Source organism: Fomitiporia mediterranea (assembly GCF_000271605.1).
Source record: "Fomitiporia mediterranea MF3/22 unplaced genomic scaffold FOMMEscaffold_13, whole genome shotgun sequence".
Taxonomy (NCBI): Eukaryota; Fungi; Basidiomycota; class Agaricomycetes; order Hymenochaetales; family Hymenochaetaceae; genus Fomitiporia; species Fomitiporia mediterranea.
This window is the reverse complement of record NW_006760398.1, coordinates 1,452,728-1,479,375: the sequence shown is the minus strand read 5'-3', so window position 1 is coordinate 1,479,375 and position 26,648 is coordinate 1,452,728. Positions and strand designations below refer to the sequence as shown.

Here is a 26,648-nt window from a genome sequence, read left to right as displayed (position 1 = left end):
ATTCGAGGTCCCATTCGAGCGATCCCCGCTGAGGAAGTGGTGTGGTAGGAAGCGGAGCTGGAGTGGATAATACAGGAAAGGAGAAGAATGCACCATAAGATGCCATCTCCAAACCTTCAGTGCTTGTAGCTGGCATTTCCAGTGCTCCGGAGTTGTTAGAGGATGTCATAGTAGTGTAGCGCAGTCGAAACAAACGCAAGACACACCAAAATTGTATTATTTTGTTTGTTTTAGCCACCATACACTTGTATGCAGCCTAAAGAATGTTTAATTTTCGTTTTAGGAAGGTATGATCTACAATCATTATTCTATCACATTACATTATCATCTATCTAATTACATGAGCACTCTATCATTACATCACTCAGGGCCATCCCTATTTGGGCCATGGAACTCAGGGTCCGGGTGCGGAAAGTCAAAGGTCCACAATTTGTGTTCGTGACGCTGATACTAGGCAAGTCGTTGTGGCCCCGTTTGAAGGGCACAACAATTCGGTCCGTTCAGTCGCATTCTCGCTTGATGGCAGGTATATTGTCTCTGGCTCTCAGGGTGGCAGGATTTGTGTTTGGGATGCTGAGACCAGGGGGATTGCCGCGGGTCCGTTTAAAGGGCATGATGGAACCGTGGAGTCTGTTGCATTCTCTTCCGACGGGAAGCGCATTGTCTCCGGCTCCAATGATCGCACGATTAGGATTTGGAATGCCGAAACCAGTGCAGACATGTTTATTGAAATACTTAGTGCCATTATTCATGACTCATATTCTGTGATAGGACCACTGGATTGGGCTTCAGGTAGCCTAGAGGTGATGACAGAAACAGGCATCTCAGAACTGTCAGATAGCCACTTTGAGTCAAGTTGGACTATGTCTGAGGACGGATGGATTCTTAGTGAAGATGGAGACTTCCTTACATGGATCCCGCCTGACTTACACCTAACCCTTTTGTATCCCTACTGTACAGCTGTATTTGGCAGGCAATTCTCAACCCAACTGGACTTGACAGCTTCACCACTGGGAGAGCACTGGACTGAGGGCTATATAGAGCCTCCTACTAATTCCTTACATTTTATTCAGTATGAATTATCCTAGCATTATATTATTATTTATATCAATGTATAATTCCTTAATACTATCTCTCTATACATTGACTTTGTTACTTATAATGAAAGTTCTACAGCAAATATTATATACTACAGTATAATAATACCTTTTCTGACCAAACTATAGTATTACTGTCTTTAGACTATGGCTAAGCAATCAAAACATTACAAATACAGTAGAGTCTAATTTGAAAGCAGATGTAGGTTTTACTACCAGATAATACTATTCAATTAGCTTTTAGGAGCAACTTTTTGTGATTCAACTTTACAGGTTTACATCTTTTACAGCCTTTTCTGCCTCAACAACTCTTCTTATCCTGTGACATAGAAGAATACTGTGTATGACAGTAAAACAAGGTATCCTAAGCATATACTAATCTACATGATATGTTGCTCTATCATGCAATTTGTGAAAAAATACTTTACTCAATCCATAAAGCATGACTGAGAATAGCAGCTGCCAAACATATCGAATAATCCTGATCTTTTCAAGATACAAGAAAGAGCCTTTTCTAGTGAGATATAGTGTGACCTTTTAACAGGGACATTCTTGTTATCACGACATCAGGAAAATGCTCTCTACATTTGCAGAAGTTTCTTACAATCCGATTAAGTACCTGATGCTACCTGCCTGAGATATAAGGTACAAGGACTGCAGGAGAGCGTGAAAATCACAGGCTAAAGGGCACGAAAACCTCGTTATTCTGTCGAAATGACTCAGGGTTTCTGCACTGACGCTCAATTTAGGTAGAAGACGCCCCTTCTTTCGAACTGGCATTACAATATCCCATTTGCGTGTCTAGCCAGTAGGATCAATTTCACTATTGGAAAATTATTGGAAGTGTAGAGACGCGGGAAGGTGGGATCATGTTGCATTTAAGTTTCGTTTCTATGTGTATAAGGTTCTGTAGAGCAGGAACGAGGATACAAAGATCGAGACGAGTCAACGCTGTGAATGAGACATGACCACACGGCGATCAGGGATCTCAATCGGAGTCAATCCATCTCTACATGTCTCGATCCGATCCTAGATAAATCAGAAGTAGAGTTTGAAGAGTAGAGTGAGACGGTCAACTATGGAGTGCAGATTGTGATATTCTAGCGGCGTCAAGCGCGGACATGATGTGAAGAAGCATGTCGACCGAGCTGTCGATTATTCTTATAGAATCAAGGCATGACGTCTATGCAACTGCAGAAGTCGAGCACCTAAAATCAGGGATATCGAAGGTAGGCTGATCGTCTGGACCTGATGAACGAGTCAGGAGAGAAGCATAGATGAGCGCGAACACCTTTCGGATTCGTGACGTATGACAGAATTTTACGAGGATGGGTTTCTAGGGCTAATCGGAAGACAGTGCATGAATATATACTCTGGAAGCTCAGAATTCAGGAGTTAGAAGAGAGAGAAAAATAAGGACGAGCATATGGGATAATGAGCTGGAAGAACTGAGGATATTGAGCGCAGGACATGCGCACTCAAAGAAAGAAACGTTTTTAAGGTTCACAGATCCGAAACAGCCCAATGTGGGAAACCTGTGAAGGCGAATCCGTCGATCGGCGCTACCTGATTGGGTGTGATAATTGCTGAGGAGGCAACGCCGAGAGGTCCGTGTGGTGTGTTTTCCTTCCTTGCGCTGATCAGGAGAGCGACGGAACCAACTTCGCGGGGTTTCCCTTTTGTCTTCTTGGCTTGTGTTTCCTTGTCGGTGTGCTTTCTTTCCCGACTCTCCGCGGCCGCGGGCTGCTCAGCAAAATTACGCCAAGTTCTGTTGGAATGGCTGGATGGGGCTAGAAGGACTATGAGAGCACCACTGAAAGGCGGAGAAGAAGCATGGCAAGTTATTGTGTAGAAGTGACTTGAGACACATGCGGAGTCTTGTTGGATGATGGGCATGTCTTGCGGTCGTAAGACCTCGGAGCAAGTTCACTTCACGGCGCAAACTCAATCTCCCGTTGCCATTCACGCTCATGCAAACTCATATGTTCACAACAGTTCCTGTGCTGAGAGTATCTCGAATCTTGATGCTCTACATAAAGTACCGTAATACAGTTCTGAAGCGCAATTAACAAATAACCGAATATCTGCGAAGATGCAGGAATGAATTGAGGGCAATAGAGAGTAAGCTAGCGTGTCAGACGGAAGAACGCGAGCCTAATCAACATCGAAGATCGAGATTTGGGTTCTTGAAGATGGGTGGGTACTTTAGATCTCCATAAGTAAGCTCTTCAATTGCTTCTTTTGCTGGAGCTTTTCCTGAGCGCCTCTGCCGAGTAGAACGAAGAGGGTAATTCTAACCGGGATAGCGATGCTGAAAAGAAGAATGGGACGGGTAAGAAAGTTTTTCTCGTTCGGCGATCTTTTATAGTTATTCCCTTTGTTGTGCCCTAACCAAATATTGATCGACACTTAGTAGGGAAAAATAGGAGCAAACAATCGGCTGATTCACAGGGCTGTCAGCTATGTCGCCACCATGATCTTAGTCGTTCAGACATGTTCGAGCGTGCATTCATGGTTGAACATACATGGTTGGCGAGAGATACGTGCCTGGACAGATATAGAGACTGGAAAGCCGCATTCTAACCGCCAAACACGGGACCAATACGGTGGATGAATAGCCGTAGCCGATAGGCCGTCGACCTTTTTTTAATAGACGGGGCCATGGAAGAGCTTCTCTTCCTCGTGTTCCTATTTGAGTGACCCAGACGCGACTGTCATATAGCTACCCTTCTCTCCTTCCTCTTCTCAACCTCTCTCTATAACTATCCCCCTCACCGCGCTCTCTGCTCAACCCACCCCGCCGACTTGGCCTGCTCCCGCGAACGTCCCTGATCCTGCGTTAGTTGCACGAGCGCGCACAATGGTTGACTGGCAGTCCCAAGAAGAGATTATTAAGGACGGCAGTACGTACCACCGATGAGCTCGGATCGGGTGGCATTCCCACTTCCCGCTCCCTGCTCACCAGATTTTGTAATTTTGCTTCCGCAGATTCATTGCTAACGCGTTTGTGTGCTCTCCCCAGATGTATTCTCCAAGCTCATGCATTGTCTCTTGGGAATCTACCTGTGCGCATGCGCTCTTTCAAGACCTCTCCGTATTCATTTTCTGAGTCATTTGCTTGTATACTCAATACAGATGGGAGTTCTTCATCTCACTCCCTTTCGATTTCGACTTTTTCCTTGGGCGAAAAGCGTTCAAGTGGCCTCTGGTACGTCATCGGCGCGGTCTATTTCGCATACAGCCTAGTTCAATCATAATGTCATAGATATTCTACTTTGCAGGGCGTTATTCGCTCTTGTTTGCTTTGATCGGGATGTAAGTTGTCACTCTGAGAAAGTTTGAGGTGGAGCATGGTTTACTGATATGCGCCATTTAATGTTTAGTGCCATCGCTCTAAACGTGACCCAGTGAGTTCGGCTGAATGATTGGGAATCCGATCTCATCTAACCTATGTTAATATGAAACCTCAGACCGATTGATTGCCAATCCCTGTATATTTTCAATCAAGTCTTCGGTAACGCCGCAATCGGGTTTGCGTCTATCAATCTTTCACTCCGTACGATCGCGGTCTGGTCACAAGCGCTTTACATCGTCGTTCCTCTCGTCCTCATCATTCTCGGACATTGGTCACTTCTCCTCCATGGACTACTTATCAGCGCAGCATGGGTACCTCCCGCTGGTTGCACTATTACCAAGACGGACAATACGATCCTTGCGGCGACCTTCATCTATTCGATGTGCTTCGACTTCCTTGTCTTGTGTCTCACAGCATACAAGCTACTTTTCCCAAATAGTGGGCGGAGCAGACTTGTCAAGCTTATTTTCAATGATGGCCTTATCTTTTTCATCGTCGCGTTAGTAGTCTTTCAGGCTACCTGCGAATTTGCTTTTGCTTATTGACATTTCTCTCGATCGTTTAGGTTCCTCGCAAACCTTCTTGCGACAGTGTTCATGCTGCTTAATCTGAACGCAGTGATGTCTATCATTTTCAATGTTCCTGCTGCCATTGCGTCGACGATTGTAGCTTCTCGTGCCGTGCGTCGCCTCACCAAGTTCACAAGCAAAGGCCCCGAGGTTTTTACGTCACGGTAAGACAAACTCTAGATATTTGCAACCGTCCAGGTTTTCATGCATCATCGTGCTTCTAGCGTTGGGCAGGCGAGCTCGACACTGGCTTTTCGTGGGACGGGCCCATATCGGTCAGGAACCATGTCCAAAAAGGGAGACGGCGTTCATATTCAGGTGCGATTCGCAAGTTCTCTTACTACTTTGTTTTTATTGTTCTGACTGGTGTCTTTTAATTTTTGAATAACCTTGTTCAACGTGTTTTCTGTGCATTAATCTTCGTTCCTTTAATCTCCACCGGAACTGATTATGCCCGCTATTGCCGGTTTCGACTCCATACTTCTCATCCACAGATGGACACAATCACGGCTCTTGCGGATGCTGAGCTTGGTGATCGGTCTTTCCTAGAGTATGATGCAAGTGGCAAGGTTATTGGCGAGAACTACACGCTTGACCCAACAAACCAAGAAATCAGTGATGAGTTCAAGCGTCCACCGTATTAAACGATTCCGTATATACCCTGGGCGTTACCCATTTCATCGCTGAAGCTGCTTAGACGATTCTTGCCCCGACGAGTGCCACGTACGCTGGACAGGCGTGTCATTTTGACTTTGACATCGTATCCTCATTGTTCCGTCACGCCTTCTTCCCTGCTCTTCACTTCATTATACCCGAACACATTTTCCGAGCCGCGTTGTCCGAAAAGTCCCTTCCATGGTTCTCCAATCGATCCACTAAGGGATCATCTCGTTCCTTCTATATCGTTGCATCAAAGAATCCGAATTATCTGGAGCTGTCACTACTCTTCTTCTGCCCGAGACACAGCTTCTCCGTCTGCTTTATTTCCCTGCTTGTCCGTGCTTGCCCAAAGCCAGCTTTGGTCATCATGTTGTCCGCCTATGCTGTTTGTAGATTCGTTCAACCATACAACCATAAAAAGACTTTTGATATAAAGTCGATGTACTAGTATTCCCCTTATATTGTCGTTTGTATTGCGGATTTCCTGTTCCTGTTCCTCATTTTTCCTTGCATGTCTCGGTGTCTTCTGTGCTGATGAATGTCATGGCAAACGCCTTACACGTTGCATTATTCTCTGATGATGTTCTATGCTTGAGGACGCCATGTGGGTGCAATTGAACGATGTCATGGAAGAGGGAAGCTTCCTTGCCTGTTCTGACCATGATGGTCCGTTGATGGAGGCTTGCGTCATGTGTAAATGTATTATTGTATAGGAGCATGCAGTCGTGTCAAGCTGTCAGGTTTATTCTATGTTGACTTTGTCAATTTCAACAAACATTTCTGATGCTAGTTGAGCTTCGGTTAGAGCCGAGTACATCATGGGAATGGGAATTTGGAATATGGGAGGAATTTTGTATTTCTTTATGGGTGTTGAGGAGGAATTACACTGGGGTGATGTGATGTAAGCGCTTACTAAGCGCTTAATGAGGAATTGTGGTGAATTTCATTGGTCTGGGAGGAATGAGTACCCTCCAAGTCACGATCAGTAAAGTCGTCTCGTCGTCTGCTTCCCCTTTTCCCCTATCACCTAACTAATGCTCTCACCGTCTCTTTATCCTTCCCCTCGCCTTACTGATCGTCACTCCGCTACTTTATTTTCTTCTTCTGGCTCGGTGGCTCCGTTGAGGTCTGATACTATTCTCTGCCTTGCTGGTTGTTCCACTGCCTGGTTTTCAGAGTGGGGTAGTCTGGTTGAACGTATGTACAAGAACGGACACAGACACGCCACAGAAGGAGGCAGGTCTGATACTGTATGCTGAGATGCAGAGTTGATACTACGGATTGTTGAGGAGTAGAAGAAAGGTGCTGCTTTGCCTGAAAGGAAGAAGATTGTCTTCGGTATTGTCAAGTTTAAACACCCCAGTCAGAGGTGTCTCTTCGAAGAACGAAAATACCAGCAATAACGTCAAGCCTGTCACTTCAGTTGCCTTGCATGCAACGAATATTAAGTGGACACTGAGGAGATTCATTGTCTATTGGAGGAACTGGGGCGCAAGAACGAGAAGCTTCAGAACCACAGGGCAAGCCTTCGACAGCAGCTTGATATCTATCAGAGTCTATAGGTAGGTAGCATATTGAAGATCACATGTGCAGAATAAATACAGTTGGAGTGGTCACTGTAAGCATTGTATTATTTTACATTTAAAGAAATCCTTAGTTCTATTCCTACCTCTTGATTCGAGAATCTGACGACACCGATTTAGGTGATTTGCCTGATTTTAACGCAGATTTGAAGACGTCAAAGGCACATCTGTCCAGTGCTTCTAACCAAAATGGAATACAGAACCGAGAAGAGGAAGCTGGACGAAGTAGATGGCAAGTGATCCGGTCAAACGTTCGCGCTACTCAATCTTCGGATTTATTCGTATAGGTTCGCATTTCTCTCTAACTCAGCATTGATGAATTCTTGACCTGATACACAAAAAGACAGACAATTCTTGCTTTCTACATCCGCTTGTTCCCACAATTTATACTAGAAGTCTGTCTGCACCACACGGATCAGACATGCAGGACAGTTAAGACCATAGCTGCGTGCTTCAGCAGCAACCTTTCTGACAACACCCGTTGGCCTGCTTCTTGTTATTGTCTTCAGCGACGGGAACAACTTCGACTGCCTGGCTGACGGCTTTGACGTTGCAGCAGGAATCTTGATCCGTTGACGTCACGACGCCCTTGTTAGCACAGCAGGTGTCCATCGCGTCTTCGTCATTATCGTTCCCGATTTGGTAAAGTTCCTTGGTGTTCTATTTATAAATTACATCAGGGGCGATATTGGAAGAAGTCGGATTCGGAGACGACAAGACAGAATGGAGGACATCGACATACCTGTTTCGTTTGAGGCCGCGGACCCTGCACAAGCTCGCGAGTGCAACACGCGCCTCCGTTCGGATTTATCGGCACACAGCACGGCGTCTGTTTATGTTCTGGTTAGACAGGGAGAATGGACAACGCATCGAACGACATGGACGTACCGAGTCTTCCGAGCTCGTTGAGCATTTGCACGTGTCTGCGTCCCGGCATTCTTCCTTTTCGTAGCAGCATTCGCATAGGTCGCGGTACTGCTCCGCTAGCTCCGCGTCTTTCTCGATTTTCGGCCCGTTGTGAGCGCATCCGCCACAGCACCCGCCGTTGAACTCCGGGTTGCTCACCCATGAGAGCATCTTCCATGCCTCGCGAGCAAATAGTATACCAAGGATGAGTGATGTCGCGTCGTCGACCCACCAGCCACCATGCCAAAGTCTGAATATAAGTGAGCCGATGAAGAGGACAATGGTGATTTGGATGCAGGAAAGCGAGCATGTCGCTTCACCGGCCATGGTGCTACTGTTGAGGCGGACGGCGAGTGTGCGCTTGGGGAGCCAGATGATGACCATTATGACGAGCGCGCTTGCGGAGACGATGAGCGATGCGTTCGACGTGTCGGGTTCGGTGTGTTGGGCGAGGCCGACTATGGCTGTGATCTCGGTTGCGAGAGCGAGGACGGCGATGAGGATACCGATACCCCATGTCCCGACTTTCTCGACACTGTTGGGAAAGACCATACAGGTTTCCCATCAATCAAGTCAAGTCAACTACTTTGAAAAGAAACATCAGAGAAAGTGGTTACTCTCGTACCGTAGATTGGCAGCCGACAACTCGACCGTATCCTCCTCACCAGGCTTCGCGACGCGCCGAAAACGCCAGAGGACGATGGCTGCAGAGGCGACCTCGATGCCCGACTGGATCCCGAAGAAGATAAGAGAGCGGGAAGAGCTCTCTGAGCCAAGGGCGATAGAGACTGCTCCCTCTGCTGCACAATAGATGATACTGATGATGCTTATGGCGATGGCATACTGTTGGAGACGCTGGTACGTCGTCGGCATGACTGGCTGGCTGATTTAGCTATGTGGAAGCGTAGACGTGTTTGTTGCTTGCGACTTGTGTCGGACGACTCGGATTACCTTCTTCCTGAGAAGAAGGCGTGGGGCTGACTAGTTACGGGTATTTGTTGTACATATATGTAATTCCGTATGTAATTCCGAAGGCATGCACCATGGGACTTTTGCCTTGCTCTGCTCTGCAAAATGTGGCGAATTAAAATGTTCCCACAATTTAGTATTTACGTATTCTTTGAGCGTTTAATGAGGATTAGTCAGCCGCTGGATGTCAAGACTCAACTAGTCTGTCTGTCTGTCTCTTCTAGCCCAGGCCTTACACATTTACCGGTCTATACACTACATTCATTATAGGCGCTAAACGATGAAGACAAAGGTGATTGTAACAGGCGCCTCAGGCATACTCGGTTCGGTGGTGTACAACGCCTTTAAACGCGATTCGGCGTTTTATGTTTTGGGACTGGCACATTCGAGATCGAATAATGAGTTGGTGAAGTTGGACTTGAAGGATGAGGCGAGTGTGGAGAGGACGTTTGCTGAGTTTGAACCTGGTTGTGAGTGGCTTACATTCGTACCTTGTGTCCTCTTTGTGTACGTTGCGGTGATGGGATAATGAAATACTGATGAGGATGTATGCGTTGTTGTGTTGTAGGGGTTATACACTGTGCGGCGGAGAGAAGGCCGGACGTCGCGGAGAAGGTACGTCTCTTTCTTTGGGATTGTTTGTTTTCCTAGATGCATATAGGCGGTATTCCAGTGCTAATTTACTCACTCACCGGATTCTTGTGTAATATTAATCATGGGTCCTTAGAATCCTGAAGAGACACAAAAGGTGTGTAGTGCCAGTGTTGATTTTGAAGTTTCTTTAATCTTGTGCCCGTCTTCCATTTCTTTCCATCAAACGCGTGTTATTTTCATGTTCCCATCCTCCTATGTTTTCTTGATCTTCGTTTGTTTTGAAAGATTTTGTGAAGAAGGAAGCTGACCTCGCGGTTTTCATTATTCTTTTCTGATAACCAAATCCCCGACGTACGCAACCCAAATCCGGATCCTGCTGGACAAAATCAAAACTACCTGCACACTTGCATGTCATATTGTAGCTCAATGCCTCCGTACCTGACTACCTCGCCACCCTCGCTCATCCAAATAAACTAAACTTCAAACTCGTGTACATCTCGACGGACTACGTATTCGACGGGACTTCTCCGCCTTACGCACCCTCTGCGCAACCGAATCCGGTGAATTTGTATGGTAGGACGAAGAGAGATGGGGAGAGTGCTGTGTTGAGGGGTGTGGGCGAGGGGTGTGAGGGTGTTGTTTTGAGGGTACCTGTTTTGTGAGTTGTTTCATGATCATTTCTTATTTTGATTTTCGTTTTCTTGGTTTGGTTTTGGTTTGCACTGTGAGGGATTGAGGGAGGGACGGAGTGATACTGATTGAGAAATGTTGATGATGATGTAGGTATGGACCTGCACCGAAGAACTCGGACACAGCGATCAATATCTTGCTTGATGTCGTCCAAGACCAGTCGGGAAAACAGTATAAGATGGATCATTATGCAACGCGGTACCCGACGAACGTACTTGACATTGCTAACTTTCTTACCCGTCTAACCGGTAAGCCAGTGACACTTCCGAACCTACATCTCTCCACCAATTGATCTACGATTTATTTGTTTTTCTTTGCTTATTATAATCATCATCATATCCAGGTCTCCACAAACCCCTCCCACCAATCCTACACTTCTCCGCCCCCGAACCCTTCACAAAATACGAAATCTGCCTCATCTTCTCTAAGATCCTCTCCCTCCCACACGGACACATCATACCCGACGCCGAAGCACCGACAGGCGCAGCAGCTGCGAGTCGGCCACGCGATTGTCGATTGGATACGACGGAGACGGAGGCGCTCTTAGGTAAGCCTGGGAGCTTGCAGTGTGTTATTTTTGAGGAGTGGTGGAGGGAGTATCTTGGGAGGCCTGAGGGTGAGGAGAGTGAGGGGACGAGTAAGGGTGAGGCACCGAAGGCCTGACGAATAAATGTTATGGAAGAAAAAACCGACGGTAACGGTACTGTGAGAGAAGTAAGAGAAAATATGTATGTATTGAATGTGTATTGATACAAAGATGCTTTTGAAGGACTATTGACACATAGTATGCAATGAAGTGTAAGTTTGAACTATGTAATAAAAGAAAGCGGAAACGAGAGAGAATCCTGGAAAGCTGCTTTTAAACTTGCTTGCGCATGATGTTTTCCAGTGCTACAAATGCTTCGTCTCGAGATAAGGGAAGATGAGATGCAGCTGCTCCGGCACTACTGCTTATACTGGCATCGCTGTTGGACATGGTGGCATGCACGATTAATCGCGCTATGACTTCTCCCAATTCAACAAGACAAGCAACGACGATCAACCTACGCATGATTCAACATTCAGCAAACCATGGCGATGAAAAATCAGCACATAGAAAATCACATACCAGATAATAATCCACGTTATCCTCTCCATCGCGTTCCCATTCAAATGATTATGTATCAAATCAAGTAAATCACTAGCCACAGCCAACTTCTCATTCAAGACAGTCACTCTCTGTCCAATTTCCATATACTCTCTCACTGCATCGTATAGGTCCTTCAGGCTTGCCTCGCTCCAGAATAATTCGGGTACGTCGAGTACGTTGGAGACGAGGTTGACGTCCCGTCGGAGAGCGAAGAGACGTCCAGTGAGTCGAAGGGCGTCTCGGCGCCTGAGACGGAGCTCGCCTGTTTTGGCGAGGGTGCGTGGAATGAACAATGTACGTGGATCGGAGAGGACGAGGGATGTTTTGGATTCGTATCGTGCGAGGAGGGTAGATTGTGCGAGTGCATGTGCGATGGAGAGTTTTAGGAGATGAGAATGAGACTTGAAAGCTAGAAATATGTAGCTTAGTAGAGGAGTACGATAGAAAATAGATGAGAGGACGTACTGAAAAGGTCGTTGTATATCCGTGGATATGCAGCGAAGGGGTCGTACTAAAATAGATAAATATCTTGTAATAAATCTGGTCCCAATGAGGACATACCGCGAAATGACACTCCTCAATTTCCCAGTCGTCTTCCCCAATCTTTCGCGTCAAGACAGCAGCATGGTCGATGTCATCGATGATTGCTCTCTCCTGGCTCTCCTCAAGGCCGTAAAATACGACGACGCCATACGCAAAGAACACGACCTCTGCAACGTTCTCTTCCTCCATCTTTCTCGTCCGGGGGCGTGTTTTGCCGCTCATTGGCTGGTAGGGCTGTTGTCGCGCGTCTTCTGGGGAGCTTGACGGGATGAACCCTTCAGAGTCGAAGCCATCGGTCGTAGGTTGGGGAGAGAAGTACGTCCCTTCGTAACCGTTTTCCTCTGCTTCGGAGAGCGCAGCTAAGAAATCACTTCCGCCGGGTACCTTGGCTGGTGCAGATGATGATCGCACGTTGACGTTCGGGTCATAGCCCGACAGAAGAGGCAAGTGGTACATCTAAAAATAAATAATAAATAAGTTACTCAGCTGGGTCGCTCTTCACAAGAAATGATTCGTCAAATTGGACTCACGACGTATAAGGCCTCGTCAAACACGCGCGGGTGCACATTATGTTCCCGTTTTAGAAACGCAGCAAGGAGCTTCATACGAAACGACTCAGCGACGCAGTACGCTGTAAGCCGTTTGTATCCGGCACGATTCCTCTCCGTCTTGCTCATCCGTTCGCCTTCACTCTTCAGGTCTGAACGACCCTTCCGCGTGATCAGTGTTGTACTCTCGACATCTTCAAGCTCTCCGGGTAAAGGCTTTGTTTGAGGTTCGGAAGGGAGAACAACGAGCTTTGTGGATGTTTTGGACGTTCGTTGGGCTTTGGCACCTCCGCCATCGGTTTGTACATTGGCGCTAACTGCGCCTGTACCAATTGAAGGGCGTCGTCCAGACGATTCTGGGATTGTAGAGAGAGCAGGACGACCTGAGCGAGAAAGCAGCCCTGCGGATGCTTTTCTGTTTATCGACGGCCGCGACATTCTTGTGCTGGTATCAGGTCAAGGCCTGAGAGCCGTACGTAGAGAAAGTGAAAGCTGACGTCATACAGATTTTTCCTTTTTGGAACATTAAAATTACGCATATACCCAGACATTATCGTAACTGTTCAATATCTCATGGGATACGTTGACTGCCGTACGACTTCTTTGTCGTCAAGCCTTTAATTGCAATTCTTTGTTATTCAAATGCACAAATTGCCTATGTCCATTGTCCATTCGCAGATTAACTGGCTTACACCCGATTATCTTTGTGAACTGCCACTTTCCGATAATGTATCTCGAGCCACTCCATTTGCCTCCTTTCTCTCTCTCGATAGCACTCATGTCGAGCGGTGGTAAATGTGCATTTTATTCTGCCTATTAAGAAGACTAACGGCAGTTACGGAATTCCGAAATCGGTTCCTCTTGAGACCGATCATCAACTGCCCTTTGAACGTAACAGGTCTCAAGCTCCGCTGATATTAACGCTTCCATTCTTACCGCCGCATCGAGAAGATGGATCCGTAGGAGAATTGAGAGAAAGACCATGCGCGCACAGTCCAGTTAAAGACTGAAACTGAGAAGTAGTAAAATGGAGTAAGGCGCATTACATGATTGATATGGGCTATTACTATGAGTCATCCACTCCGATGTAATGCTCTTGTAGATACAAAATTAGAAGATAAGTTGCATGGTACAGTTGATATTCTGCTACATCTTTAGGGACCTATAAAGACACGGGGTGGCGCAGTGGCACGTTGTTCAACGAGTCAGATTTAGACAAGATCAATTCGCATTATTAGCATTCTCCCAACTAGCCTGTAGAAGCTGATATTGGGGCTCCAATATCAAGGGGAAATCAAATATCCAGTACAGTACTTCTTCATAGCAGAAAGATCCATGCTGCTTGCCTTCAAACAAGGACACAGCAACTGATAGCTCATGATGGTCAAGGACGTTGAGCATTTGATGTCTCTTCTTTGATCGGTACTAGGAATTCCAAGGACGGCCATCATGTTTCCTATCAAACTTCTTCATTACATAAAGCAGAGCGATGCAAGCCTTGACTAAATATAATAACATTACTAGTTTCCCTTGGCTGGATGGTTCCTCTCATATCCATTCTAGCTGTTATCTATCTATAGGTCACTCCGATGGAGTCCGTATGTTATGAACTACATCATCACAATGCAGCAATATTCGAAGCAGTGACGAAACCCGTAAGCCTCCGGTCACCGGAGAGATGAGCCATCAAACGAAGACAAAAACAAATACTGAAACTGATGATTCATTGATTATCATTGTGACAACAGTGTATATAAGACGCAGCCGGGACCACATGAGGACGAGGCCCATCTACTCTCCGGAGAGGCGAACAATGAGCTCTGGTGCTTCACCCGGCCTAGTTATCGCAACAAAATACCTCACATGTAAGTTATCGTTGAAATAATAAGTCACACATCCTTACGGCTCATAACAACAGTATCCTCCATTGCAATAATTGCCTATGACGCAATTTTGTCATTTGAAATCGAGCGCATTACATTATGGAGGTCGAGAACATCAGCACTAAAGGTTGCATATGTCTTGTATCGATATCTTGTGATGGCTGTATCACTTCTCTCCTTCAGTCAGTTTTTTTTTAATATTCTCTACTTATACCTTATATTGACAGAGAAACAGTATCTATTACAGCAGGTATATTTAATGAAGCAAGGGTATGTATTTGATTCATTAAATCTATATAGTACATAGATAGTAGCTTACCTATACTGGTCCAGTGTGTTTCGAAAAAAACTCGCATTATTCAGGCACTTATTCCTCGAAGATGTCAGAGGATTGTCAAGATTATCAGTATTGTCATGTTTTCTGCTGATGCTATCGGCCACGGTGAGCAGTTGTTTACCATTTCATAATCTGCAACATTCTCAAACATTCTCAAGCCCTAGTAATTTTCCGAACTTTCATGCTTTGGGGTCGTAGGACAACTGTTCTTCGGCTTATGTTCATCGGATCCTTCATTGCAAACAGCATTGCACTTTCTTTTCTAGTACTGACTGTCAGAGACTTCTCAAGTAAGTAATCCTCTAAGACTATCCTTACCAAGCCGAGGTTAAACTTGGCTGTGGACATGTAGAGAATCAAGTCCTAGCTCCAGCCCCAACCATGCACACTTGTGCTGCAATTGTGAATCCCAGATTTCTACTTGGTATCTGGCTACCACAAGTGAGTTAGCTGTGTATATTACAATTGCAGTCCACTTTTGTTCCATCTCACAATGCAAACCGTTTAAAATCAAAGGTGGTATTTGACATTTATGTTACCATACTTGTCTTGTTAAACGCCATGGACCAACCTCGACTTTCCAATAAGGAACTTATGGAAATTGCAATTAAGGATGGCTTATTTTTGATTCTTGTGAGTTTCCATTTGTATCTAGTGCTGTGAAGGTATTCTGAAGACTTTTCTAAAGGTAACATGGGGTGAGAATATTGCATGTCAGGAATGGGATTGCTTCTTACTAATCCCTTCAACATGAGCAGTACTTCGAATGGTAAATGCTATGTTATGCACAACCGACAATGTAAGAAGAGTGTTTGGAGCAGCTTTCATTGGCACTATTTCCTCATTGTCTTTCTATTTATGATACAGGAACTGCTGCCATTCATCAGCATATCTTTCGTCGAGGCACTGATCACAGTGATTAACTTACGGCTCTTATTGCACATATTCCAGTCAGAAGACATGAATAGGATTGGCCAGCGCGACAGTAGTATGGAACTCGCTTTGCTCCTCAAGCGTGGTAGTTGCAGGAAGGAAGGAATGGGCCACGCCTGACATTTCATGGCTTTCATCACGACATAAAATGTATTTGTTTTGCTTTGTTGAACTCACCTTGTAGAATACAACGCGATCTTCATTCCTACTACCACTGTTCCTCAGGGTAGGTTTTTAAGTTTTGTACACCATTGAAATATACATCAGTGCTATTCCCACCTTCCGCAACGCGGTAGTAGAAAAACTGAGTGCATACTAGTACAAGCACTAAAACGTCCAAATGAGACGAACAGCGGACAGCGGCGAAGAAACGAGGTTATGCAGACATTATTGTCGTCTGCATTATCTTTACATTTCTGAATACAGGAGTCAAAAGGGGAGAGCACTTTTACTATACTATCAATATGATCTGGAGCCCGAAGATATTCACGTTATGTACCTAAATCCACTCCATTCATCTCCTTTGTCTCTCTTCGCCGCTTCAACACTATCGTAGTGGCCATTCTGTATATCGCCATTACTGTTCTCAGAGTCCCCAATGAGTTCATCGCGTTCTCCACGGTCACGACGCTCGGTTTCTCTGCGCAATAAAACGTGGAGGACTATCGAAATAATGAGCCCGACTATGGTACAAGCCACGGAAAAAGAGTTCCCGATAATATATCGAGGGGCGTCCTGCTCGCGAAACTACATGTTTTGAGGCTTAACCAGACTATTCTACAGAGTTCGCAAGTAGTGAAGAACTGACCAAGTTCACGGAAATAACTCTCACTGCATTTCCTCTTGGAATCATTATTAACTAAGCATATGCCCAATGCAAATAGGTTAAGATGCGTACATTGATATTGTGATTGCAATAGCAATACTGCGCTTGTATGAGTTTTGGAAATTATTTGCTGACCATGCTCTACATTTGGCAGAGGTCAATAACGTCTCGACTTTGCACGTTTCTGCGAAGTCACTTACATTACGTTTGCTGGATCAGACCAATTCAATGATGTGTACTGTATTTAATAAGCGTGTGCCTACCGACTGCAGGGTACGCGGAGCTGTTTTAAATCTCGTTAGTGCTTGTGACATATAACGAAGGTGTATTAGGCGCTCGCACAACGCAATTACGTATGTTGCAAAGTATGAAAGGGCTGCATTTCTGGAAAGCATTTGAATAAGACAGCCTGTAAGCGCTGTGGATGTCGTATAGGAATCAGAATCCTGTACTATGAAGCCGAAGAGTCTTGATTTTACCAAAGATAAACAGCCCTCTAGCCGAAACACGCATAAATAGATAGTCCCTGATGAAGATTAAGAATTCTCACATGGAGAAATGGCCACGCTTTCTAAAGCGGTCGGCCATGTAGTTAATGAGACACGAGACTGCAGCAGCTACAAGGTGCACAGGCACAGTGAGCAGATTTGCTATATTCGACGTGTATCCTTGAAGTAGAGGTTAGACAACGCAAACACTTAAAACCATAGGTTTTCACCTAACTGCGAAACAATGGTTGGAAGGAAGAAAGTTATGTTAAAATGTGCAGCAGCTATACCTGCGAAGAAAAGAAAAGCAGCTTTTGGGAAACACTTTTATCGAAATCATAGAAAGAAGCGTACCACCATGAATGAGTACCAAAATCCACGTCTTGTAGTCGGTGAAAGCTCTTCGAACATCACGCTATCTCTGTTGTTCGGCGGAGACGGAGAATTGATCACCTGTCTGTAGACGGTGAGCGATGTAAACGCGCTCTTGTTTGGAAAGGAAGCGAGCAGTAGAGGGATAGTCTTGGATGATAATGAACGATGCGATAGACGCGGCGACAGTGATAAGGCCCTCCAGAATGAATATCCAGGCCCTACATTGTACTTGCATATAGAGAAGTTCATGCGTTCAATAGTCAATCATGTTACCAAACAGGTTTCCCTGCGACGCCATCCATATTTGAAATCGCCGCCTGAAATATTTGAGCGGGGGGGACATATTACTCCGTGCTACCGGACTTACAGTGAAAAAGCCGTTGAATGCACCTGCAAAGGAAGTCCCGGTGTAGAACATCGCGAAACGAAGTCCGAGTTCTTCGCGTCTATACCAACTTTGAATCGACGTTTGCCGATCGTCAGTACGTCGTGATTATGAACAATACGATACCGTACCAGGACATATAGAATGCGACTCCAGGATAGAAACCAGCTTCAAATATGCCGAGGAAGATTCGAGTTGCTATAATCATGTCGAAACGGATAAGGCATTTATTGAGCATCGAATAAACCGAACCTAGCAAGCCCCCGTAGTCATGGACCAGTCCCTGCACTGTCTTCAATACATGTTCAGGGATGATTGTTGGTAGTGGTAGGTTAAAGCGAGGTTACCGACCATGGTAATGCCCCATAGAAGCATTATTCCCGGTAGCCAAATCGAAGGTCTCACAAGCTTTAGACACATATTTGCGGGTACCTATTGTGCCAAATGCATGTCAATACGGCCTCATAAGCTCGCGGGAAACTGGAGGAAGAAAGACGAAGAATCATCTCACAAAGGACATAAGGGATGTAGAATAACGACAGGCAAATCAAATACTGAACATCCGATAGATGAAGGTCTGCTTCCAAATTGTATAGCTGATGTTGCCTTATTATAACCCTCTGATTCGACTATCAACATGGTGATACGCACACGTGCATTTCCCATATTTGACCTGTCCAGAAAGCAGAGCATGAGCAGAATAGCAAGCCAAGGGATTATAGTGAAATCGATGCGACGTAAAAGTCGCTTCTCGCCGATGGTGTCGCTTGATCCGTCGGTGTCGAGTCCACGTGGCCTCGCCGTCTCGATGCTGCTGGACATTAAGTGAGTTTCTCCAGGTTCTATGTCGACACACCGTTTCTGCGCATCGCAGTCGGAGGCAGCTGATTTCATGACAGGCAGTTTCTCGTCTTTCATCCTATGGCTCAAAGGAAGCTTCAATCGCCGAGAGTAGGTCATCTTTATATGAATGGCACCCACATTCAAGTGAAGACTCCGTGCAGCGGCCGATCCAATATGTAGTTCTGAGTATATTGCGGCTCATGACACTTCACAGGCATATTTGCGAACAGACGGAGAGGTGCACTAGGTTTCATTAAGTCCACGCATAAATCGACCCAGACAGGACACGTTCCTTTGAGTAATAGAGGATAAGTCATCGGATGGGCACGGATCTTCCGAAGGCTCACAAGGATACCTGCAAGATTATTATACTGCCAGTCCTTGATATATGGCGATTGAAATTCCCGCCTTGCGTAGAAAATACTTAGTCAGACATACATCGGAGGAACTTGAGCAAACTATTTCTTAGATGGCGTCTTCTCACGAAGCGGAGCAGATAGCCCAGTATATCAGAAATAAGCGGCCACTTGTGTATACGGACTGTATACAGTCGTCTCAGGACTGCCAAGGAAGAAACAACGTCAATAGGACGAACAAGCGAAGGATACTGCCAAGCAGTTTGCAGTTCATCGGAGTTGCTTCTGAGAAGTAGTGCCGGGACATTGAAGCAATATAGCTGCTTGCACGTTGTTCACTAGCAGCCTGCGTAGTTTGAATTTGAGGATGAACGCTGAATGAGCCCGAATGTTTACTTTTGTGCAGTGTCTTTCGATCACGTGATCGATCGGATAACACTTGATGAATTGGCAGAGCAGATAAGAACCACAGTTATATGGTACCTAATTTTATATTCCGTCTCTCGGAGCCATGTGCTTGCTTGGTATGAAGTGCGCTGAAATTTGAGTCCTAATGGTTAAAGGACTAATATCTATCAAACAAGGATGCTGATTACGAAAGGCTTTTTTTGCTGTTTGAATCTCAGCGGTCAGCTGCAAGGAATGAAACCGCGTAGATGTTATCATCAGAGACACTGAATTTACAGTTCTGACTCTACTTTAGGATTCAAAGGGGACAGCACGTCTACTACACTATCGATAAGGACTGACATCCAGAGACTTTTACGTTATGTACCTAAATCCACTCCATTCATCTCCTTTGTCTCTCTTCGCCGCTTCAACGCTTTCGTAGCGACCATTCCGTATGTCGCCATAACAGCTCTCGGAGTCGCCGATGACTTCATCGCGTTCTCCACGGTCACGACACTCATTTTCTCTGCGTAATAACATGTGGAGTACTATTGAACTGATAAACCCAACTACTGTTGCAGCGACAGAGAAAGAGTTTCCGATTATATATCGAGGGGCGTCCTGCTCGCGAAACTGCATGTTTCGAGGGTCATTAGTCCAGACTGTTTTGCGCAGTGTGCATGTGGTGAAGTACTGACCAAACTCATGGAAATAGCTCCCACGATATTTGCTCTTGGAATCATTTTAGCCGAGCAAATCTTCTATTCATATAGATAGAAATACGCACACTGATGTTACGATTGCAATAACAATACTGCGCTTGTACGAGTTCTCCGCGTTGTTTGAGGCCCATGCTCTAAATTATATCAGAGGTCAGCAACAACTAGGCTTTGCGACGTTCTGCGAAATCGCTAACACTATGTTCGCTGGATCAGATCAATCAATAATGAGAAGTATGCTAGTTTAAGTGTGCTTAGTACTCACGCACTGCAGGATACGCAGATCTGGTATAGAACATGGTCAGAACTACAGTGGAAATAACTAGGTAGAAGGTACTCATACAATGCAATCATGTATGTTGCGAAATACGAAAGAGCTGCATTCCTAGAAAGCATCTGGATGAGACAACCTATGAATGCTGTAGGTATTGCATAAGATTCGAGGTCCTGCACTATGAAACCAGAGAGTCATTTTGTTCACCAAAGATAAACAACCCTCTGGTCATAAACATACGTAAATGAAGAAGTCCCTAGGAAAATAAGAACTTCTCACATGGAAAAGTAGCCACGCATTCGAAGGCGATCCACAGAAGAGTTGACGAGGCATGAGACTAGTGCAGCCACAAGGTGCACAGGTACAGTGAGTAGATTGGCTTTGTTCGCCGAGAAGCCTCCACTCGAGAATCAGACAACGCGGAAGTCCGAAATCGATGGGTCTCACCTAAGTGCGAAATAATGGTAGGAAGGAAAAACGATATAGAGTAGTGTGCGGCAGCTGCGCCTACAGGGAAAATAAGCCAGCCTTTGAGAATATCTTTGCTAAGAACATAGAAAGCAGCATACCGCCAATGGCAAGCGACGTCTTCCAATCTGTGAAGGCACTCCGAACATCACGCCATCTCTGCTGTTCATTGGACACGGAAACTTTATCATCTGTCCCCAGACGACGAACAACATAGACACGTTCCTGCTCGGAGAGGAAGCGGGCACGTGGTGGATAATCTTGGATGATGAAGAACGAAGCGGAGGCTACAATAATAGTGAAAAGACCCTCCAAAATGAATATCCAGGCCCTGCATCGGACATGCATAAAGAGTAGTTCATGTGTATACTTGTCGATCATCTCACCAAACTGGCTTGCCTCCGACGCCGTCCATATTCGAAATTGCCGCCTAGTATTTGTAAATGAGAGACATACAACTCCATGGCATCAGGCTTACAGCTAGGAAGCCACCAAATGCACCCGCCAACGAGCCGCCGGCGAAGAACATTGCGAAACGAAATCCGAATTCGTTACGTCTGTACCAACTTTCAACAGCATTTCCCATCATCAGTATTCCGTGTTGATGGGCCGAGTGATACCGTACCAAGACATATAAAATAAAACACCGGGATAGAAACCAGCCTCAAAGATGCCGAGAAAGATTCGAAGCGCTGCAAGTGCATCGAAATGATCAGCGTAAGTATAGGGTGTAGGAGAAAACGAACCTAGAATACCCCCGAAGTCATGGACAAGTCCTTGCGTCGTCTTCAAGACTTATTCAGAACGACTAACGATGGTAATCAGGCAAGAAGAGAGGTCACAGACCATGACTATGCCCCATAAAAGCATTATTACCGGTAGCCAGATTGATGGTCTTATACGCTTTAGACACGTATTTGCAGGCACCTGTAGTGCTATGTCGGTGCAACCTCCTCAGCTTAAAGAGTAAGAAAAACAGAAACTCACCTCACAGAGAACGTATGGGATATAGAACAACGTAAGAGACATCAGATACTCAGCATCGGACAAGTGGAGGTCTGCTTCCAAATTGTATAGCTGACGTTGCCTTGTTATAATCCTCGGTTTCAACTATCAAGATGGAGATACGCACACGTGCATTTCCGATATTTGACCTGTCCAGAAAGCAGAGCATGTATAGAATGACCAGCCAAGGGATTAAGGTGAAGTCGATACGACGTAGAAGTTGCTTCTCGTTGATGGTGTTGCTCGATCCGTCGGTGTCCGACCCCGGCCGGCTTGTGTTCTCGATACCGTCAGACACAAGATGCGGATGTATAGACTGTACATCGACACGCGCTTTCTCTGCGTCGCAGTCTAAGGCAGCTGGCTTCTCAACAGACTGCTCCTCGTCATGCATCTTGCAGGTCATAGGGAATCCAAAACACCGAAAATAAGCTAGGTTTATATGAGCGACATTCCCATTCAAGTGAGGAAGCTTTGCTGCGCGGGCATAAGCCTGTAGTTCTGGGCATATTGTGGCTCATGACGCTCCCCAAGCATATTTGCGAGTCATCGGAGGAAGTATACTAGCTTCAATATGTCCACGTTTAGATTATTCTGGACCGGACATAGTATGTCTGAACTACAAAGGGAGGTCATCGGATGGGCGGAGATCTTTCGAAAGCCCTCTAGAATATCCGCGAGATTATTACACTATCAATCCCTCAGACGAACCGATTAAAATAGCGGCACTGCATAGCAAATGTTTAGTAAAGTATTCATCTGAACAACTGGGAGCAGCTCTTCTCCAGAGGGGCAACTTCTTACCAAGGCGACGCAGGTGGCTTTGTATATCAGAAGCAAGTAGCTGCTTGCGTACTACACCGAAGCGGAGAGACTAGGCAGCATTGTCAGAAAGGAACAACTTCATTAAGACGGATAAACAAGGAATGTTGCCCAGCAACTTGCGATCCATCGCATAAGGTTCCAAGAAATAGTATCAGGACATTCGAAGCTGGACAACCACTTGCCCGTTGGTAACTGGTATAGTCAAAGATGCTTGGGCCTGAGGAGCATCGCCCATTTGCTAAGTATCCACGATCACGTGGTCGACGGATGAGGCTTTTAGAGCGAGCAAATAAAGAGCGAGCAAATAAGAAGCCACGATTATATAGCGCCTATTTTTGTGTTCCGACTCCCGGAGCCCATGTGCTTGCTTGGTCCGAGGTCCGCTGGAAGAGAGACCACGATGGTTAAAGGACAATTGTCTTATTTTTATTTTTATTTTTTGAAACTTATCGATTGGCTGCAAAGAAAATGGAACCGTGCAGTTGTTATCATCTCTATATGACTTCGCTTTCCTGATTCTGCTTCAAGAGTCGAAGGGAATATCAATTCTAATACACTATCGACCGGTACCGATGTTCAAAGACTGTCACGTCATATATCTAAATCCGCTCCATTCATCTCCTTTATCTCTCTTCGCCGCTTCGACGCTGTCGTACCGACCATTCCGTATATCACCATAACCGTCTACAGCGTCTCCAATGACTTCATCGCGTTCTCCACGATCACGACGTCCATTTTCTCCGCGCAATAAAACGTGGAGAGATATCGAACTGACGAGACCAACTACAGTAGCAGCCACGGAAAAAGAGTTTCCGAGGGTGTACCGAGGAGCGTCCTGCTCGCGAAACTACATATTTTACATTATCAACTCGATCGTAACTGTGCGTGTCGCAAAGCACTGACCAAGTTGATGGAAATAACTCCCACTAAATTTGATCTTCAAATCGTGATTAGCTGAGTATGTCTGATACAAGTCGGCAGGAACACGTACATCGATACTATGATTGCAACGGAAATACTGCGCTTGTACGAGTTATGGATATTGTTTGATGACCATGCTCTATATTTGAAATAGGTCAGTAAAGACCTGACTCCACATGATTCTGCAAGTTTCTAACACTATGTTCGCTGAACCGGATCAAGTCAATGACATGGCATATGTTTGATATGCACGTACTCACCAGTTGCAGGGTAAACAGAACTGTTTCAAAATCGTTGTCAGTGTCTGCAGAATATAACAAACACGTATTATATGCTCGTACAACGCAATCATGTATGTTGCAAAGTATGAGAGAGCCGCATTTCTGGACAGCATCTGCATAAGACAACCTATTAACGCTGCCGATATCGAGTAAGAGTCAAGGTCCTGCAGTATGAAGCCGGAGACTCGTACCAAAGACGAACAGCCCACTAGGCGAAAGACGCGTAAACTCTAGCTCTCGACGAAGATTAGAGGACCTCACATAGAAACAGGACCACGTATTCTGAAGCGGTCGGCAGAATAGTTAACGAGACACGAAACAGCAGCAGCTACAAGGTGCACAGGCACAGTGAGTAAATTTGCTTTATTTGCCGTGAAGCCTTGAAGCAAAGGTTAGACAACGCAAGCAGTCGTAACCATAGATTCGCACCTAACTGCGAAATAATTGTCGGAAGAAAGAAAGCAATATTATAGTTTGCAGCAGCTGCGCCTATGGCAGGAGCAAGTCAGCATTTGACAAACACTTTCACTAAAATCCTGAAAACCAGCGTACCACCATTGATGAGCCCTCCAAGCCACGTCTTCCAATCTGTAAAAGCACTCCGAACATCATGCCATCTCAGCTGTTCTTCGGAGACGGAGAATTGATCACCTGCTTGTAGACGGTGAACAATGTAAACACGCTCCTGTTCGGAAAGGAAGCGAGCTGCAGAGGGGTAGTCTTGGATGATAATGAACGACGTAATAGACGCCATGACAGTGATAAGGCCTTCCAGAATGAATATCCAGGCCCTGAGTCGGACGATATAGATACTTTCATACGTTTAATTGTCGATCAACTCACCAGACAGGTTTCCCTCCGACGCCGTCCATATTTGAAATTGCCGCCTGAAATAGCTGAGCGATAGGACATATTACTCTATGGTACCAGACTTACAGCGAAAAAGCCATTGAATGCACCCGCAATGGAAGTCCCGGTGTAAAAAATCGCGAAACGAAGTCCGAATTCGTCACGTCTATACCAGCTTCCAAGAGCATTTATCACTATCAGTATCTTGTGATGACGGGCAGTATGATACCATACCAAGACATATAAAATGCAACACCAGGATAGAAACCAGCCTCGAAGATACCGAGGAAGATTCGGGTTGCTGTAAGCGCGTCGAAAAGGTCAAACCAAGGGTAAAGAGTATCAGAGAAAACGAACTTAGCAAACTCCCGTAGTCATGGACAAGACCCTGCATCGTCTTCAAGGCTTATTCAAGACGATGGCCGATGGGATTAGGCGGAAGCAAATTTACGGACCATGGTAATGCCCCATAGAAGCATTATTATCGGTAGCCAAATTGACGGTCTCGTGTGTTTAAGGCACATATTTGCAGGCACCTACGGCGTATGTCAGTACGACCTCCTCGGCTCGCGGGTCAACAAAGGAAGAGAAGCAGAGGCTCACCTCACAGAGAACGTATGGCACATAGAACAACGAAAGACAAATCAGATACTGGGCATCCGATATACGGAGGTCTGCCTCTAAACTGTAAAGCTGCGGTTTACCGCATTCTTAAACCTAAATGTTAATAATTAAATGGTTATACGCACGCGCGCATTTCCGATATTCGACCTGTCCAGAAAGCACAGCATGTACAGAATGGCCAGCCAAGGGATTATAGTGAGATCAATACGTCGTAGGAGTCGTTTCTCGTTGATAGTGTTGCTTGGCTCCTCAGTATCTGGAGCCTCTGAACTTGCTTTCTCGACGCAGCCGGACAACGGCTGCAATTTTCCGAACCCTATGTCGAAGCGCGCTTTCCCTGCATCGCAGTTTAAGGCTCCCGATTTCTTGATGGGTAGTTTGTCGTCTGTCATCCTGGAGGTAGGAAGGATTCCTCTTGCCGAGTGTAACCTGGCTTTAATATGAGTAGCATTTACGTCCAAGTGAATGTGCCGTGCCGCGCGGGCCTGAGTAGGCAGTACTGGGTATATTCGCGATCACCGGGGCAAGTGTACACGGCTTCTAAAAGTCCATATTTAGACTGAACAGAGTGTATTTGAATGATAAACGAGAGGTCATCGGATGGGCGTGGACCTTGCGGAAGTCCTCAAGAATACCCACAAGATTGTTATGCTACAAGTCCTGAGAGATAGGCTGATTGAAATAGCTGAACTGTGCGGGATATATGTTTAGTCAAGTATTCATGGAAGGAACTTGAGCCATTTCATCTTTTAGGCATCATCTTCTGGCCAAAGCAGAACAGATGACCTCTTCTATCGGAAATAAGTGGATATCTGCAATCCACAACTAGGCAGAAAGCTTAGGTATCTTGACAGAAAGGAACAGCTTCGACAGGACGAGAAAGCGAAGATTGTTGCTCAGCCGTCTACAATGCAGTGAAGCAGTCTCTATGAATAGTACCAGGGCATCCGAAGCAAGATAACTACTTGGCAATGTGCGGAGAAGTCGGAGCTGCGGATATATCACAACTTTGCCTACCTTCGTTAAGTGTCACTCCGACCACATGACCGGCCAGACAACTTTCAGCGGATTAGACGGAAGTAGAAACAGGAAAACAAGGTTATTTAGCACTTACTTCTATACGCCGACTTTCGGAGGCCCTGTACTTGTTTGGTTCAAGACCTACCGAAAACAGAGGGCCTAATGAATGGCTCCGTTTCCCTGATTCTATACATATAATAACA

The 26,648-nt window shown here is 45.6% G+C and overlaps 10 protein-coding genes across 10 annotated transcripts in view; 4 read left to right on the top strand and 6 right to left on the bottom strand.

The window, feature by feature from the left end:
- The window catches only part of FOMMEDRAFT_32949 (WD40 repeat-like protein), a gene marked incomplete at both ends in the record, with an annotated part of 5,198 nt that extends 4,497 nt beyond the window's left edge, over window positions 1–701 (top strand). The window contains one exon of the mRNA XM_007270339.1: window positions 455–701. Within this exon, the coding sequence (XP_007270401.1) occupies window positions 455–701 (247 nt within the window). The remainder of the gene's footprint in view (window positions 1–454) is intronic.
- Window positions 702–3,170: 2,469 nt separating this feature from the next.
- FOMMEDRAFT_23201 (uncharacterized protein) lies at window positions 3,171–6,246 on the top strand. Its single transcript, XM_007270313.1, has 12 exons — window positions 3,171–3,218; window positions 3,268–3,316; window positions 3,375–3,429; window positions 3,511–4,000; window positions 4,120–4,162; window positions 4,233–4,305; window positions 4,363–4,412; window positions 4,481–4,504; window positions 4,568–4,951; window positions 5,018–5,185; window positions 5,246–5,339; window positions 5,516–6,246. The coding sequence occupies exons 4-12, from the start codon at window positions 3,958–3,960 to the stop codon at window positions 5,663–5,665; spliced, it is 1,029 nt and encodes a 342-aa protein (XP_007270375.1). The 5' UTR covers window positions 3,171–3,218; window positions 3,268–3,316; window positions 3,375–3,429; window positions 3,511–3,957; the 3' UTR covers window positions 5,666–6,246.
- A 1,694-nt stretch (window positions 6,247–7,940) lies between these two features.
- FOMMEDRAFT_94580 (uncharacterized protein) lies at window positions 7,941–8,497 on the bottom strand (the record flags this gene model as incomplete). Its single annotated transcript, XM_007270374.1, has 2 exons — window positions 7,941–8,093; window positions 8,153–8,497. The coding sequence occupies 2 exons, from the start codon at window positions 8,495–8,497 to the stop codon at window positions 7,941–7,943; spliced, it is 498 nt and encodes a 165-aa protein (XP_007270436.1).
- A 72-nt stretch (window positions 8,498–8,569) lies between these two features.
- Window positions 8,570–8,938, bottom strand: FOMMEDRAFT_37362 (uncharacterized protein; the record flags this gene model as incomplete). The annotated part of the gene is made up of 2 exons (XM_007270342.1): window positions 8,570–8,705; window positions 8,814–8,938. Coding segments are annotated over 2 exons (261 nt in total), but the record flags the coding sequence as incomplete, so codon positions are not given.
- A 481-nt stretch (window positions 8,939–9,419) lies between these two features.
- FOMMEDRAFT_31383 (NAD-binding protein) lies at window positions 9,420–11,086 on the top strand (the record flags this gene model as incomplete). The annotated part of the gene is made up of 6 exons (XM_007270335.1): window positions 9,420–9,609; window positions 9,708–9,754; window positions 9,867–9,887; window positions 10,156–10,391; window positions 10,517–10,671; window positions 10,767–11,086. 6 exons carry the CDS (start codon window positions 9,420–9,422, stop codon window positions 11,084–11,086), a joined length of 969 nt encoding a protein of 322 aa, XP_007270397.1.
- A 196-nt stretch (window positions 11,087–11,282) lies between these two features.
- FOMMEDRAFT_94530 (DUF155-domain-containing protein) lies at window positions 11,283–13,081 on the bottom strand (the record flags this gene model as incomplete). The annotated part of the gene is made up of 5 exons (XM_007270372.1): window positions 11,283–11,466; window positions 11,532–11,961; window positions 12,018–12,063; window positions 12,114–12,551; window positions 12,626–13,081. The coding sequence occupies 5 exons, from the start codon at window positions 13,079–13,081 to the stop codon at window positions 11,283–11,285; spliced, it is 1,554 nt and encodes a 517-aa protein (XP_007270434.1).
- Window positions 13,082–14,232: 1,151 nt separating this feature from the next.
- FOMMEDRAFT_148820 (uncharacterized protein) lies at window positions 14,233–16,070 on the top strand. The gene is made up of 11 exons (XM_007270545.1): window positions 14,233–14,298; window positions 14,402–14,508; window positions 14,562–14,708; window positions 14,762–14,795; window positions 14,907–14,968; window positions 15,022–15,153; window positions 15,216–15,304; window positions 15,380–15,496; window positions 15,552–15,561; window positions 15,622–15,662; window positions 15,731–16,070. Exons 2-11 carry the CDS (start codon window positions 14,418–14,420, stop codon window positions 15,914–15,916), a joined length of 909 nt encoding a protein of 302 aa, XP_007270607.1. The 5' UTR covers window positions 14,233–14,298; window positions 14,402–14,417; the 3' UTR covers window positions 15,917–16,070.
- Window positions 16,071–16,604: 534 nt separating this feature from the next.
- Window positions 16,605–19,341, bottom strand: FOMMEDRAFT_23196 (uncharacterized protein). The gene is made up of 18 exons (XM_007270312.1): window positions 19,309–19,341; window positions 19,069–19,253; window positions 18,852–19,005; window positions 18,522–18,789; window positions 18,382–18,466; window positions 18,222–18,302; window positions 18,123–18,162; window positions 18,002–18,068; window positions 17,853–17,940; window positions 17,465–17,802; window positions 17,341–17,400; window positions 17,173–17,290; window positions 17,102–17,118; window positions 16,965–17,040; window positions 16,886–16,905; window positions 16,823–16,832; window positions 16,695–16,763; window positions 16,605–16,638 (listed from the first exon to the last, which is right to left on the bottom strand). The coding sequence occupies exons 4-7, from the start codon at window positions 18,786–18,788 to the stop codon at window positions 18,140–18,142; spliced, it is 456 nt and encodes a 151-aa protein (XP_007270374.1). The 5' UTR covers window position 18,789; window positions 18,852–19,005; window positions 19,069–19,253; window positions 19,309–19,341; the 3' UTR covers window positions 16,605–16,638; window positions 16,695–16,763; window positions 16,823–16,832; window positions 16,886–16,905; window positions 16,965–17,040; window positions 17,102–17,118; window positions 17,173–17,290; window positions 17,341–17,400; window positions 17,465–17,802; window positions 17,853–17,940; window positions 18,002–18,068; window positions 18,123–18,139.
- Window positions 19,342–19,831: 490 nt separating this feature from the next.
- Window positions 19,832–22,319, bottom strand: FOMMEDRAFT_94708 (MFS general substrate transporter; the record flags this gene model as incomplete). Its single annotated transcript, XM_007270388.1, is given in 14 exon segments — window positions 19,832–20,092; window positions 20,158–20,191; window positions 20,247–20,313; window positions 20,490–20,630; window positions 20,748–20,854; window positions 20,872–20,980; window positions 21,022–21,251; window positions 21,307–21,350; window positions 21,399–21,486; window positions 21,546–21,612; window positions 21,667–21,706; window positions 21,773–21,847; window positions 21,908–21,997; window positions 22,053–22,319. 14 exon segments carry the CDS (start codon window positions 22,317–22,319, stop codon window positions 19,832–19,834), a joined length of 1,620 nt encoding a protein of 539 aa, XP_007270450.1.
- Window positions 22,320–23,325: 1,006 nt separating this feature from the next.
- Window positions 23,326–25,817, bottom strand: FOMMEDRAFT_113287 (MFS general substrate transporter; the record flags this gene model as incomplete). Its single annotated transcript, XM_007270544.1, has 14 exons — window positions 23,326–23,597; window positions 23,738–23,808; window positions 23,996–24,088; window positions 24,138–24,160; window positions 24,214–24,331; window positions 24,382–24,441; window positions 24,505–24,743; window positions 24,796–24,839; window positions 24,889–24,976; window positions 25,036–25,102; window positions 25,159–25,198; window positions 25,257–25,337; window positions 25,405–25,494; window positions 25,551–25,817. The coding sequence occupies 14 exons, from the start codon at window positions 25,815–25,817 to the stop codon at window positions 23,337–23,339; spliced, it is 1,542 nt and encodes a 513-aa protein (XP_007270606.1). The 3' UTR covers window positions 23,326–23,336.
- Window positions 25,818–26,648: the final 831 nt, after the last annotated feature.